Source organism: Hylobates moloch, unplaced genomic scaffold (genome assembly GCF_009828535.3).
Source record: "Hylobates moloch isolate HMO894 unplaced genomic scaffold, HMol_V3 SCAFFOLD_6, whole genome shotgun sequence".
Taxonomy (NCBI): Eukaryota; Metazoa; Chordata; class Mammalia; order Primates; family Hylobatidae; genus Hylobates; species Hylobates moloch.
In genome coordinates this window covers 71,502,570-71,519,073 of record NW_026652281.1, presented here as the reverse complement: position 1 = coordinate 71,519,073, position 16,504 = coordinate 71,502,570, and the positions used below count along the sequence as shown (strand labels likewise).

The following is a 16,504-nucleotide window of genomic DNA, read 5'->3' as shown; positions in this document are numbered from 1 at the left end:
ATCCCTTGTTAGACATCATCAACAGACCTTACGGTAGCTAAGTTACTTTTACATTTGGTAGTAGAGGTTAATAATTCAGTGTGGTGAAGTTCAGAGAGGATGTTTTTGAATCTACGGTCTTCATATTTTCCCAATAGTCAGTCCTTTATATTTGAGGATGTCCCTCCTGTATAAGACAGCCTGCTCGTAATCCTAACTCCATTTGTAACCACCTTTCTGTCTAGTCCATTATTGAAAAATTTGTCTACACTGAGAGCTTCTACTTCCTCACCAGCTTGTCTCTCATTAAGCTCTTGCCATGTCAGTTTCAGCTCCATGACTAAAAGTAACCACTTTAGGTTTTGGCGTTTTCTCTACTGGTGGCTTCCACCAGCATCTGGCAGGGTTGGCCTCCTACCTTGAGATTCTCTGCTCCACTAGCTTATGTGCGTCCTTGCTGCCACAGTTCTCCTCTGTGCCTCTTTCTCCTCTTCCTTCTTCCTCTCAGTATGGGGATTCTTCAAGGTCTGACATTGAATCCCTTCTCTGTTCTTCCTCCATTGAGCTCATCCACTTGTTGAAGAAATCAGCCATCAGCTTTATGCCAGCCCTTCCCAAATTGGCCTCTCTCCTCCTCCTCCAGATAACTTCATCTGTGTCCCTCTGGCTTTGAACCCCATTATATCAGAAGAGCTCCCCTTGCTGACTTCCCTGGTTCAGAATGATGGCCAGCTTTGTCTCAGAAGTCTTTTTATGCTCCTGTGTCCCATCCATTGCTAGATTCTGCTGCCTACTCTTGTTGGAGTTGAATCTGTCGCCAACCTTCTAGTCTCACCAGTCTTGCCTCAGTCCTGCCCCTTCTGACCTCATCGCATGACTCTTGTATCAAGCACCTTCCTTGTGGGTCTCTCTGCCTCCTGTTACTCTCCAAGCCAATCCCTCTTAGAGCTAGAGGTTACAAAATTGATCTTTAACTACAAATCTGGTGTTAACCCACGAGAAACATCCCCCAATTCTCTATTACCTACTGAATTAAACACCAAATCTTAGCTTAGCCTTCAGCTGACCCCCTCATCTTTTTGGCTCACCATGGACACACACTCCAAGCTGCAGCCTAATGTGCTAAGCTTTCCATCTGTGTAACCAAATCCTGCTGTCTGTTTCCTATTCTTGACATTATTCTGTTGCTCGAAGCCCTCATTGATTATGATGTCTTAGAAAAATTTTCTTCCCAACTAAGTATGAATACTTTCTAAAAAAATGCTTATAGTATTTCTCTTAAAGAACCTATTCTGTTCTTCTAGGTATATTTATTATTTGTGTTCTTGATTTTATTAGATTAAATCAAATGAAATTGGCGCTATTCAACTGTTTTTGGTCTACAAAAATGGCAATACCAAGTGGTCCAAACTAATGTTTTCCACATTTGAAAATTAGCCCGTTTCAAAGAGTCACCGGGTCTGTCATTCATCTTTGTAGTCTTTGCCAGCATTCTCCCCTAGTCCCCTGCACAGAGCAGGCACTCCACAAATGCTTGCAATGAATTAAAATAATTAGGGAATGGTTTTTGTCACTCTTCACATTTTTCCATTTGAGTTTCGAGTTTTGGAAATATTTTATTTAACCTCAGAAATCAGTGAAGACTTTGTTTTGCAGAATAGCTGTATTTCAGAAGAAGAAAGAGATGCTTATGAAGAACTGCTGACACAAGCAGAAATCCAAGGCAATATTAATAAAGTCAACAGTAAGTAATGGATCGTATGAAGGAAATTGATATTTCCATAAGATACAGACTTTCTTTGCCAGAATCCCAACACAACTCTCAATTTGTATACTTGGAAAACTGCCTTATACAATGAGAAATCTACTCAGTGTCAATGTTGCTCTTAATTATGGTGCAGCATTTGGCAGTTTCCCACTGGGCTTTTTTTGGTGATCTCAGTCCACACAAAGTATCCTGAAGCTAGTTTGATTCTACCTTCCTGTTTCATTATATTCCACATTTTAAATCTGTCACTTTTGGGGCTAATACTGAAGGTCATTTAGTAAAAGATTATAACTTACAGATTGTAGTTGCTTGCCCATGATTATGCAATGATATTCTATTGGAATTGTAAAAGGTACTATTGACATCACTGCTCTCTGTGACTTCCCAGCCATTAGTCTGTAGTTTGTAAGATTTTTCTTACACTTGTGTAACTTTGGTGCCAGTGAATGGGACTATGGGCAGGCCAGATGAAATCTCATGATGGCAGCTTTGAGTCCCACACCCCTGAGCCTCTGTGGAGTCAAGCAAATGAGTTCCTCTTAGTACCTGGCTCAGGTGTGTGATTGTAAAGAACAGCAGACTCAGGTAATTAAAATAAGCATATGCAGGTTGAGATACATCAATTTTTTTTATTAGTCTTTTCTCCCCTCTGGCAAAACCTATTTTTACTTGAGCATCAGAAGAGTCAGTAAGAAATGTCATTTGATGTTTATTTTTCCCTGGTCAGTCTAAATAATCCATATATACCCAAAAAACTAATACATGAAAGGCCATTTAGCCTGCTTAATAAAGCATGTGAACTCCCTGCCAAATTAAAATTTGGAGTATCCACTAATTACAACAGTCCTAAACCTTGCCTTCCTTTTAACATCCTGGTTGAGTTTTGAATATTCTTTTTTGCTTGTAACTCTTGCAAAGAAGTGTACACCCACGGTGTTACTAAGAAGTCTGCTCCTAAATCGCTGGAGAGAAATATCCTAAGGGGCTCAAATAGTAATTAAGGAAAGCCCCAGAGGGTTAAAGTGAATGTCTAGGAGTTAACAACTGAATGTGTTTGAGAATATGCCTCACATACACACAACTGGGCTGAAAACTCTCAATTGCCTTTTTTTTTTTTTTAAGGTAACACCTTAACATTTTAGGATGCATGTGCCTGTTCTTTGATTCTTGTGAAATCTTGAACATGTTACTGATGATATATGAAGTACAATTTAAAGTTTGTCTTTTTGCTCTGTGTGAAAGCTGAGAATTTCATGATGCTTGACAGAAATGAATTACAGGAGGAAATTACTGCTGCCAGTGAGACATCTGAGGTCCATAAGCCTAGAGAGGAAATGGCTCCATAGCCTTTAGCCATCCTTTATTTTTGAAATATTTATAACCATGAAAACAGTTTTCTTTTTCATGTTAAATAAAATGCTTTATATAAATGTTTTAGTTCTTTACGCAGTGCCATAATTTCCTGACCACAAATTTAATGCCAAATTGGCTATACTTTTTTTTTCCATTTTTAAGTAAAAGGCATTGGATGTTTTGCACTAATGGTAAAACCGGCTGAAAATATGAAGGCAAGGTTTGATGGCTTTAAATGTGTAGAACATGATTGTTCTGAAGTCTTTTTATCTCTCCCCATCTTAAAATTTATAGTCCAGTAGAACTGAAAGTAACCTTAGGAAGAAAACCCTCATTTTGATGACATGACAATGAGACAATTGTACACTTTAAAATATGTAAGAATCAGCTGGGTGCAGTGGCTCACGCCTGTAATCCCAGCATTTTGGGAGGCTGAAATGGGTGGATCACGAGATGAAGCGTTCAAGACCACCCTGGCTAACATAGTGAAACCCCGTCTCTACTAAAAATACAAAAAATTAGCCAGGCGTGGTGGTGGGCACCTGTAATCCCAGCTACTTGGGAGGCTAAGACAGGAGAGAATCGCTTGAATGTGGGAGGCAGAGGATTCAGTGAGCTGAGATCACACCACTACACTCCAGCCCGAACGATAGTGCGAGACTCCATCTCAAAAAAACTTAAAAAAAAAGTAAGAATCATTACTTTGACAAGCTTTTCCCCAACCATGTAGGTTATTGTATTAAAATGTTAAGGCATCCACATTCATAGCAACCATAGTAATAGCATCAGTGACAATGTTGGTGGTAATGTCAACAGATCTGTTGTCAGAGGCCTCAGCTTTGTTCACATTATAACCATTTACCTTTCAGGTTCAGCAAATGCATTCCATTCATTGCATGATATTTTCTGTTAAGATCAGAGCTGGACATTTTGCATTTCTTTGCTTTTTTTTTTTTTTTTTTTGGACTGGGTCTTATTCTATTGCCCAGTCTGGTGTTGAACTCTTGGGCTCAAGTGATCCTCCTACCTCAGCCTCCCAAAATGCTAGGATTACAGACAAAAGTTACCACGCCCTGCCTGGACATTTTGTTAAATGCAGAGTGTAAAAGAATGGTTGATCTTACCTTATTTTTTAGAAGAAATTGTTTATTTAATAGTGTTTTTCAGGCTGGGTGCAGTGGCTCATGCCTGTCATCCAGCACTTTGGGAGGCTGAGGTGGGAGGATGACTTCAGGCCAAGAGTTCAAGACCAGCCTGGGCGACAAAGAGAGGCTCAGTCTTTACAAAAAAAAAATTTAAAAATGAGCCGGGCATGTTGGCACACAACTGTAGCCCCAGATACTCTAGAGGCTGAGGTCAGAGGATCTCCTGAGCCCAAGAGGTTGAGACTGCAGTAAGCCAAGATTGCACCACTGCACTCCAGCCTTGGCAACAGAGCAAGACTGTCTCAAAGAGAGAGAGAGAGAGAGAGAGAAACAGTGTTTTAAAGACATGATTTTCTGATGTTTGAAATTCAGCTGTACAAACCCATATAATAAATTTATCAAAGGTAAAGCAAGATCCTACCTAGAGTAATCTGAGATACAGCTGAAAGGCCTTAGATTAACTGTAGCAGAACAGAAAATACCACAAACGACCACTAGCCTTCCTTTCTGAAATGTTTTGGTTTGTCACATTAATTTTAAAGATAGAAATGCTAAGGTTCTCAGGGTCCTTTAGGTTAAGTGTGAGTTTTCTGGGGGATAACTTGAAGGATTCCATTAATCATAAGTATTTCCTGTTATTGAATTATATCTCTTAGTTAAAATATTGAGGGAAGATCCTCGTGAATGTATTTAGAGAAGATAAATTGTCATCTTGTGAAAAAGGGTTAGAAGAATCTTAGCTGCAGTCTACTTACGAATTAGGCAGTCAGGCTAACCCTTGAAAGGCTCTATAAATTTATGGGCATGTGTTACTTCTGCTACCCAGATGACTTCTCTATAAGGCAAAACTCTGCCATCTCTGTCTGATTTGCTCTTTCCTGGTGGCAGAGTTCATCGTTCATTCTCCTATTTACTCAGCAATTTCATTTTTGTTCTCTGAAAACTATGCTGAATCTACTGTTCCAAGCATCTCAGTTTGGTCACCAAAATTCAGGTCTTTATAATCTGCACCTTACAACTGATTGAGAGATCACAGTGTATTAGTTCATTCTCACACTGCTATAAAGAACTGCTTGAGACTGGGTAATTTATGAAGAAAAGAGGCTTAATTGACTCACAGTTCTGCATGTCTAGGGGAGGCCTCAGGAAACTTACAATCATGGCAGAAGGCGATGAGGAAGCCAGGCACATCTTCACATGCCCAAAGCAGGAGGAAGAGAGAGAAGGGGGAAGTGCTACACACTTAACCATATCTCGTGAGAACTCACTATCATCCAGGGGGAAATCCGCCCCCATGTTACAATCATCTTCCACCAGATCCCTCCTCCAACATTGGGGATTATAATTCAACATAAGATTTGGGTGGGGACACAGAGCCAAACCATATCACAGAGTTTATGGTTGTCTCAGATGTTGCAGCAATGTGTCCAAGTGCTTGCTGTAGGCTTACCGCAGTGCTTATGTGTTAGGAAGATACAGCAGTAGGGCAAGTCTTGCCTCTGGTCTTCTTGTCACTTGAAGTCTCCTTGGGGATGCAGTACTAATGCACAAGGAGCACAGGGAACATGCCTGCTGGAACTACATGGCCTAGCTTTAAATAACTATGGTGTTCACATGATGAGAAATCCTTAAGGACTGGAGCAATCTGAAGGCTTCAGGGAAGAAGTGAGACCAGAGCTGGTCCTATAAGGAAGGATTTTGGAAGGAAGTCATGCTACTCAGGACTGATCTCATACCCTAAGCTCCATCAATGCTAAGGTTCTTGTAGGCACTAACTCCAAGTATTGGATTAGTTTCAATTACTGAGATAACATTTTCAAAGCCTTACCTACCCTCTGCCTGCAGCTTTTCAGAGTTCATGAAAAGTAACTGCTTAGGTTCAAATCCTTGGGAAGAAGGGCTGATTGGGTGAGACCTCAGTGGAAAGAGCAACCATTCTGACAAAACATGAACCCCCACCCTCAGGGCAGGCTGCAGTGGACCATATCAATGCTGTCATTCCGGAAGGTGACCCCGAGAATACGCTGCTTGCACTGAAGAAACCAGAGGCCCAGCTGCCTGCTGTTTATCCCTTTGCTGCTGCCATGTATCAGAACGAACTTTTCAGCCTCCAGAAACAGAATGCCATGGTAAGTCAGAGGAGACCCCAGCTGTGGGGATGGTAACCCTGTGTACCATGGCGCACTAGGGAAGCCTAGTTAGGAAAGGGGAATAGGGATCTGGGGATCTCTAATTTGTACCAGTCCTGGTCTCACTGGCCCACCTGTACCAATTCCATGGCCTTCTTCCTTGTTAATTCTTGCTTTTAGTCTACATAAAGAATCTAAGAACATAGTTAGGAGATTCCGGCAGTGGTCTATACATATACATGTGAAAATAGGTTGTTCTTATTCTCTGTGTGATATTTGAAGAACCTTGGATAATTTTTAGCTATACCGATGCGGTATTTTTTTTACAATATATAATGTTTTTTGTGTAGAAAATAAGCTCAATCTGCAATTTTAGAAACTGCAAATAAGACCATTAGCACCATGGCTTTGATTTTTGGAAATTTGTGCTCCTTAATATGACAACAGCATTCAACAATAATTTCATACAAGGTTACAGTAATTAAGAACATGTTTACTAACACTCTTGTAAACCAAACAATGAAACAAAATGAAAACTACTGAAAGCAGAACCAAGAATTCAGCATATGACAAGGCTCGTATTTCAAGACGGTGAGGAAACAACTATTTAATAAATGATATCCTTGCGAGTGTTTAAGCTTTGTTAAGAAAACATTAACTCACTACACATATATCAAAATAAATTTTCAACATAAAATATTAAATATAAAAAATAATTTTAAAAAGTAAAGTTCTAAGGAAAAACATAGGACAGTCATTGGATCTTTAAAGTCACAATCAGCTCTTATCCACACACAATAAAGAGAGGCCAAAAACATGAGCAGGCAATTCATAAAACAAGAAATATACAAATGACAAAAAAAAAGTTTAAACTCAATCAGAAGTAAAAAATATATAAATTAAAACACAGTACACTTATGATTTAAAATTAGATTGGTAGAGATTAGAAAGATTTAACCCAGCATAGGGATAGATATGGGGCACAAACATCTCCTACACAGCCACTGGGCGTATGAATTATACAGCTTTTCTGCAGGGTGGTCTTAGTAATACAGATCAAAAGCCCATGATGCTGACAGTTATGTTCTAGAAAATAAGCCTGAAGGATATGAACCAAATAGCTTTGGCCACAGAGATGTTTCACAGCATTGTTTAGAATACTGAAAACCAGGAAACAAATGACTGTTAATTAATAGCAGATTGCCTGTAAATTAATAACATTTATGGTGCTTGTACATGCGAGAAATATGTGCAACCAGTAAAAATGATAATGTAAAGAATAATGACTGGAAAAGATATCCATACTAAGTGGGAAAAATGAGATTAAGATATGTAGCATTATCTTGTTTTTTGCAATAAGAAAATGAAGTCAGTTATAAAGACAAAACCTCTGCAAATGTATGTATGAATTTAAAATACATAAAAAGATATACATAAAAGAGCTTGGGTGGCAGCATTTGTTTTCTTATTCTTGCTTATTAAGACTTCTGTATTGGCTGAATGCGGTAGCTCCTGTCTGTAATCTCAGCACTTTGGGAGGCTGAGACAGGAGGATCACTTGAGGCCAGGAATTCAAGACCAACCTGGGCAACATAGGCCTCATCTTTACAAAAATAATAATAGTAATTAAAAAGACTCCCTATGTTTCCTAAATAGAAATATAGTATTTGTAATAAAAGAAAAATAGCTTATTTTCTTAATTTCACTTAGGTTCTGTCATTAATATTTTCTTCCACTTCTCTGGCTCTGAAGCTCAAGGCTACTTATGCTTGAGGACACTCATTCATCCTCAAGTGGCCATAGTTAACCTGTGGCTATCCAGCCCCATTTCTTCTTCCTCTCTGCTTATCCTGTTTGCTGTATACCAATTTAGGTATCCACGGACAGGTCACTGAAAGAGATAGAGGAAGTGAATTATAAACAATTCCATTCTGCTCTTATAATTTGATACCTTATATGTTAAACCTGTATTTAATGTAAGATATTTAAATAAAATTTACTTACATGCTCTCTATGGTAACCCCTTCTTCCCATTTGCTTTGAAAGATTAAACTATCCCTTTTTATTCTGAAATCAGTTTGCTGCAAGACTTCTGTGGAGATCCAGAAAGATATAATAATGCATTTTAAGATGAACGTTACGTTATATATTAAATACCCATAATACCCTAAATGTAAAATATGTATCAGCTTTTCCTTAGCAATTCTTTTTCATGCTCCTCCTCCTTATGTCCCTTCAATATGATGAAAAAAATATTCCTTTTGAAGTTTGGCCAATATAACATAAAATGGTTAAATGGAAGAAGATATTAAAGGGGAATCTAAGATGTATTTTTTTGGATAAGCTAAATCCAGATTTTAAATCATATAAACCTGGAGATCTGGCCAGGTGCGGTGGTTCACACCTGTAATCCCAGCACTTTGGGAGGCTGAGGCAGGCAGATCACCTGAGGCCAGGAGTTCGAGACCAGCCTGGCCAACATGGCAAAACCTTGTCTCTATTAAAAATACAAAAAATTAGCTGGGCATGGTGGTGGGTGCCTGTAATCCCAGCTACTTGGGAGGCTGAGGCAGGAGAATCGCTTGAACCTGGGAGGCAGAGGCTGCAGTGAGCCTACATCATGCCATTGCACCCCAGCCTGGGCAACAAGAGCCAAACTCCATCTCAAATAATAATAATAATAATAAAGCAAAGCAAACCAAACAAAAAAACCTGGAGAGCTTTACTTGCTTTACCGAAAGATCACCTCAGATTTCTTCAAATATCTTGACCTGGTAATATATTTTAAAATTTCCATGAAAATGTCACTTTAACTTTTTTCGAATTAAATCAATAGTCTTGGTTTGAAGACCTTATTTTGTGCTTCAGATTATAACTTTTCGGTGAAATTCTCCCAACCTTCCCTTAACCCTTAATTCAAACTAGAAATCATTAGCTGTGCTAAAATCTTACCTGGCACTCTCAGTCAGTGACGATGTTATCTAGTCTTGGCTTAATTATATGGCTGGACTGAGCCTTTAAGCAGCCAGTATAGCTAGGAGTAGGGATCAGCAATGGGAATGCAGACATTTGTGGAATCGTAACTTTTCATTGTAATCAACCCAGTCCCAAAAAATGATCATCTAAGGAAAGCCCAGGAGCCATATACCTGTTCTTAAAGCCAGTGGAAAGCAGGTGGCCATGACTCCTCTTTCTGCTGAGCTATCAAGTTCTTTGACTTTTCATCGTTTGCTGAAATGTGCATTGTAAACCTCCATCATGCACATGAGGTGTGTTGTGTGGGGAGCTTATGTTGCCATATGTTTTCCAATAGAATTACTTGGCCCACGAGGAGCTTTTGATTGCGGTGGAAATGTTGTCTGCTGTTGCTTTACTAAACCAGGCCTTGGAAAGCAACGATCTTGTGTCTGCGCAGAATCAACTCAGAAGCCCCACAATAGGCTTAAACAATCTGGACAAGGCATATGTGGAACGGTAAGGAACATTTTCCAAACCTTCTTTCAGTGCAGAAATGCATGTTTGGCAGATCTTATAAATGAGGAATTTGCCTGTTGGTGGAGAAATCCATATACCATGCTCATGTTTCTTGAAAACTAGTCTAAGAGTCCTTCTAATTAGTATCCTTGTTTACAGTATTCCTTCTGGGGAACAAAAAGAATCAGAAAGTGATCATCCTGTGGCAATTAATAAATGACTTTGTCATTGGCAAAGATTATTTGATAGGCTGAAAATAAAGGAACTATTGGAAACATACCTTTCCTTGGGTGTCTTTTGGAAACCGCAGAATGTAGAAGAGTTGGAAGCAACTTTAGTAATCATCCAGTCCAGTTCTTTTATGTCATTGATGCAGAAACAGAATCCAGGTTATGGACCTAAAATTGGGCAGTTGGGCCCCAAACTCCACTCTTCTGATTATTAAGCCAAAGAAATCCTGAGACCACAGTGGGTCATGGCAGTGGGTAACAACATCCATTTATCTTTCATTTCATGTTTCTGAAGTGTGCTACCAGATAGTGCAACTGTGATAGCATTATTATAAAATACTATAGCGGATCTAGAGAGAAAATCGAATGGCCAGCACTGGGAGCCAGAAGAGAGAGTCGCTGAGATAAAAGCCCCAGTTAAAATGAGTGAATCTTGGATTCTTGTAACCACCAGGGGGAGATGTCTGCACAGATCTTGACAAAAGCTCTTTTCAGCTACTGATTTTGGAATGGCTCTAATAGGCAGGTTGGCTAATTCTCTTGGGTCATGTACAGTTGCAAAGGAAAAACCAGAGATTTCTTAGGTTAAACAAATGGTATTTGACCACTTGTCTATGTAGTGAATGGCCAAAAAGTAATGGAAGGATGGTGGGTTTTCCTTGTTTTTAGTCTTTTTGGAGAAACTAATTCTCTTGTTCTACTTAAATTTGGCCATCTGGTTCATATGACTCCTTAGAGTGTGTTTCCAAGATAATTTATATCTACTTCCACTGTTTCTTTTAGTTGTTAATGGCACCATTCTCTCCTGTAAACTGAGAAACCTGAAGCTCAATTTGAGTTTCCCTCTGCCCTCAGCTGGGCACCCTTGTGCTCTAAAGAGCCTGCTGTCAGTAGCCAGTCTATGTGCCTTATACCTCTGCAAGATATTTCCATTTCCCTGCAACCACCCTCATTTAGACTTCTCACTTTTGCTTCTGTAGTAACCCCTAAATTGGTCATCCTACTTCTTTTATCTCCCCATTCATTAATCATTCCTACCTAACCAGGCTTTGCCATACTTTCTTAGTGCTAGAGTAGAAGACAGAGCTGGTCAATCCCTTATGAAGCTTACAGGCTAATGGGGCATCTTGGTGAGATAACTGTCAAGACTATTCCACGTATTTAGCATCCCTGGCAACTGTCCTCCACATGACAGTAGCCCCTGACTCACCCATTCTGATTATCAAAAATGCCTGCTTCCTCATTTACAAATACCCTTAAAGAAGTGGTCCCATTCTATTTGAAAACCATATTTATACCTGTAGTTTCCATCTGGGACCTACAGATGGAGCCTCACAGTTCGAGTGTTCTGTGTGAAGAACTTTTAAAATGTGTTTTGATTTTTTTTTTTTAAATTTAAATACATTCTGGATCTGGAAGACCCAGTACTGACATGGGATTTAAGGGCCCACTTGGGTTCTTGTATTGACACTTTTATTGGCCCCAAATGATCTTCTTCAGCCTTGGCATTTTACTTCCAAAGTCAGCATCTTAACTTGGGATCTTGGAAGCCCAGTTTTGCAGATTATCAAGTTTGAGAAACACGGCTCTGTCCAGGGCCTCTCCCCATAGAGTGTGGGTTCTTCATAGCACAAGTGTGCTGTGCATGGCCACCTTGACAAATTCATGCAAAGTCTCTCCCTATTCACCATGGCTTCTACTCTTGGAGCTGTGTTTGCCCAGAGAGATTCTTTTGTCTAATTCTCACAAACGTATTGTATGGGTTAACATTAGCCTTGGGCATACACTGTTCCCAGATTAACTGTTCTAAAATGTAGCCCTGTTCATAATTCTGTTTGATTGTTCCTTGTTCTCATCTGAATTAAGAACAAACTTCTCATTCTAAGCATGTTGCTCTGACCTTACCTCCAGCTCCATCCCTACTCGTATTTTGCACTTTAGCCAAGTCCAAGTGTACTTTCTGGTCTCTGTGTTCCTATGCATGGCCCTCTCACCATCAGGAACTTGGTGCCTTTAGCCAGCTCCGCTAAACACAGTATTGGAGCTTCTGAGCCCTGCCTACCACACATTATGTTCCGTGAGGTATATCCGTGCTTCTCCCCACCCCAGCATCTGATGTTATCTCTCCTAGGAGGTAGCATGGTGTGGTTAAAGGAGCATATGCCTTGGAACCAAAAATATCTGAGTTTGACCCTCCCTAACTAAGCCTTTTTCCTTCATCTATAAAGCACAAAAACAAAAGAAACAAAAGCCCCATTCTGCATTTGCAGAACTGTTTTGAGGATTCAGCGTTTGGTTCAGTGCCTGTCCCAGGGAGGGTGCTCCACCCATAAGGGTTTCCTTCCACTTCTTGCTTTGAACCCTGTTATATCTACTCTTGTGGACTCTCTACTTTAACGGCCCTTCCTGTGCTCTGCTTTTATACCTTTTTGGAATTTTTGTCGTCTTACCCACTAGTCTGAAAGCATAAAGGCTGCACCTTTTTCCTCCTAATATTCCTGTAGTGCCTGCCACGTTTTACATGTAGTAAGTGCTCACAAACATCTGCTGAACTAAATTGGATTACTGATCTTCTCAGAGCTTCCCAGGTCTCTTAGATGTAGGGTCCAGCCCCACAGGGTCAGTGGGTCTCTCCCTGTGTGCGGTGACGAGAGAGTGTAGAAATAAAGACACAAGACAAAGAGATAAAAGAAAAGGCAGCTGGGCCCGGGGGACCACTACCACCAATGCACGGAGACCGGTAGTGGCCCCGAATGTCTGGCTTCGCTGTTATTTATTGTATACAAAGCAAAAGGGGCAGGGTAAAGAATGTGAGTCTTCTCCAATGATAGGTAGGGTCACGTGGGTCACGTGTCCACTGGACAGGGGGCCCTTCCCTGCCTGGCATCCGAGGCAGAGAGAGAGAGAAGACAAAGAGAAAGACGGCTTATGCCATTATTTCTACATATCAGAGACTTTTAGTACTTTCACTAATTTACTACTACTGTCTAGAAAGCAGAGCCAGGTGTACAGGATGGAACATGAAGGTGGACTAACAGCGTGACCACTGAAGCACAGCATCACAGGGAGACGGTTAGGCTTCCGGATAACTGCGGGAAAGCCTGACTGGTGTCAGGCCCTCCACAAGAGGTGGAGGAGCAGAGTCTTCTCTAAACTCCCCTGGGGAAAGGGTTAATCCCTTTCCCGGTCTGCTAAGTAGCGGGTGTTGTTCCTTGACACCTTTTGCCACCACTAGACCATGGTCCGCCTGGCAACGGGCATCTTCCCAGATGCTGGCGTCACCCTAGACCAAGGAGCCCTCTGGTGGCCCTGTCCAGGCATAACAGAAGGCTCACACTCCTGTCTTCTGGTCACACCGCACTATGTCCCCTCAGCTCGTATCTCTGTATGGCCTGGTTTTTCTTAGGTTATGATTATAGAGCAGGGATTATTATAATATTGGGATAAAGAGTAATTACTACCAACTAATGATTCATGATATTCATATATAATCATATCTAAGATCTATATCTGGTATGACTATTCTTGCTTTATATTTTATTATACTGGAACAGCTTGTGTCCTCAGTCTCTTGCCTCGGCGCCTGGGTGGCTTGCCGCCCACACTTAGATTAGTAGACTCCTTACTAGTCTGTCCACAGATGAGGTGAAGGGAACTGAGAGCAGTGAGAGGAAAGGACATTGATCTGTTTGGGTAAACTACGGAATATTTGCCAAAGTTGGTCACTTCAGTACTGGAGAGAAATACTCAATTGGAAAAGGCTGTGGAGCTCTCGTGTGTTACTTTTTTTTTTTAAATTTTTTTTATTATTATACTTTAAGTTTGGGGATACATGTGCAGAACATGCAGGTTTGTTACATAGGTATACACGTGCCATGGTGGTTTGCTGCACCCATCAACCCACCATCTACATTAGGTATTTCTCCTAATGCTATCCCTCCCCGAGTTCCCCACCCCCTGACATGCCTCAGTGTATGTTGTTCTCCTCCCTGTGACCACATATTCTCATTGTTCAGTCCTACTTATGAGTGAGAACATGCATTGTTGGTTTCTGTTCCTGTTAGTTTGCTGAGAATGATGGTTTCCAGCTTCATCCATGTCCCTGCAAAGGACATGAACTCATCCTTTTTTGTGGCTGCATAGTATTCCATGGTGTATATGTGCCACATTTTCTTTATGCAGTCTATCATTGATGGACATTTGGGTTGGTTCCAAGTCTTTGCTATTGTGAGCAGTGCCGCAATAAACATACAGGTACATGTGCCTTTATAATAGACTGATTTATAATCCCTTGAGTATATACCCAGTAATGGGATTGCTGGGTCAAATGGTGTTACTTTTAAAATCTCTTCCTTTATAGCTTGTTTTTGTTCATTTCTAAAGAAATGATGGGTAGTTGTATTTCTTTCTGTGTTTATTTTTAACTTTCTCATTTCACTCCTGTTGGGTCAGCATTTAGACGTTAAGTGTATGGGATGCCTGTAAGGACTTTGCGCTTTTGGAATGGTCTCCATCTGTGAGGGACACTAACCAGTGCAAGTTACCGCTTATTCAAATTGTTATTGTGGTCAGTATTATTTATTATACGTTACTAGTGTATTTCACATCTGCACTTGGCGAGGCCTCATTCAGCTACAGACAATAAATTGTTACCACCATTTCCTATTTTCGAATGATGTTTTTCTCTCAAGCTACTCTCTATGGAAGACACTGCATGTCATCTTGAAGCATGCAGAATTTTGAAAAAGTTTGTCACAACCAAGAAAATAGTTTTAGACTTCATATAGTGTTTCTTCTTTTAACCTCTGCCATTACTAGATCCCTAGAGACTATTCAGATTTCAAACTGCAGAGTGACTCATTATGTACACAGAAGATTGTTCTTCATTGCCCTGGTGTAAAGACATAAAAGCACACTAAACTATCTGGTTTTATTACTTTTGGCTGGAATAGTTCATGTTAGCCTATGGTTGTAACATTGGTTCTGTGAAAATTGGAAAGTGGGAAAATTGATAATCGAGAAGTAAAAGTTTCTTAATATATCAGTATGAGTAAGTTTTTCCCTGAAATTTCCCCAGACAGAAAAAAAGTAATTGGAGTGGTTGACTAAACTGTATCTTCCAGAGGGCTATGCACAGTAAGAAGGGTCATTGGTCATAAACAATGGGTGAGAGGGCCATTTTTAATTTTAATTTTATTTTTTTATGGAGACAGGGTTTCCCTGTGTTGCCCAAGCTGGTCTTTAACTCCTGGGCTCAAGCGATCCTCTTACTCAGCCTTCCAAATTGCTGGGATTACAGGTGTGAGCCACCACACCAGGCCTAAGAGAGATTTTTGAGTATTGGCTAGGAGCCTTTGGAGAAATGGGCAGGTAAAAAGGAATTTCAGTATATACTGGTTTAACTCATGTGCCACTTCTTCAGGACAACATACGGTAAAGATCATGCTACTCAGCAAGGTTTCTGGAACTACATTTGCATGTTATCTGATTCCTCAGTGGCATATTAGGCCTCAAAGTGGCTCTATATTAGGGTTGTAGTAGAAGAGGTCCTTTAAAACTTAGATTTTGGAAGGAACAAGAGAAATAATGAAACGGACCCTTGGTGATAGAATGATTGAGACCCATAGTAACTCTGAATTTTGTCCTGTAACAATCATCTGAAGGCTGAGAAGAACCAAGACATACACAGGGGAGGAAAATTAATAACTAGGGAAAAGTAATTTCACAGACTTGAAAGCTTTCAGTTTTGCTTGAGTTAGGTACAAGTTTCGATTTTGAAGAGCTTTCATTAAACAGAATTTGTTCATAAAAATACTTTAAGAAAACACCATTAATACAAGTAAGCCTGGTATATGTTGACAGAGCTACACAAGACAATTTTATTTGCCTTTCTACTCTTTGTCTAACCTCATAACAACTACGTTTGACCATGTGTCATAGTTGAGAAACATAACATGAACAAAGAATGAATGTCTCTGATTAACATCATGATTATTTTCTCTTCCACAGTTATGCAAACACACTGCTCTCTGTTAAACTAGAAGTTTTATCCCAAGGGCAAGATAACTTAAGCTGGAATGAAATTCAGAATTGTATTGATATGGTTAATGCTCAAATTCAAGAAGAAAATGACCGTAAGTATAAGACACTTTCCTTCTCTAGCATAGTGGAAGAAGGTATCTGGACAACTTAGTTTTCTAGATTAGGGCTTTAAGTTTTTGCTCAAGGAACTTTGTGAGAACAAACTCCGCTAATATGCATACCTTTATTTATAGGTAGATTTTATGCCTATACCACTGTACCAATATGTTATAAACATTACAAAGCCTACACAAGAATTCATAATAGAATAAAATACACAAGTAAAATACCTGATATTTTCTGGTTATTTGTACTTCAGAGACAGCTAAATAACTCATATATATT

At 39.9% G+C, this 16,504-nt stretch overlaps 1 protein-coding gene across 1 annotated transcript in view; it reads left to right on the top strand.

Moving 5' to 3' along the window:
- The window catches only part of IQGAP2 (IQ motif containing GTPase activating protein 2), a 313,423-nt gene that overhangs the window by 194,382 nt on the left and 102,537 nt on the right, over positions 1-16,504 (top strand). Inside the window, exons 9-12 of the mRNA XM_032157013.2 lie at positions 1,636-1,723; positions 6,211-6,374; positions 9,688-9,848; positions 16,088-16,212. Coding sequence (XP_032012904.1) covers positions 1,636-1,723; positions 6,211-6,374; positions 9,688-9,848; positions 16,088-16,212 — 538 coding nt within the window. The remainder of the gene's footprint in view (positions 1-1,635; positions 1,724-6,210; positions 6,375-9,687; positions 9,849-16,087; positions 16,213-16,504) is intronic.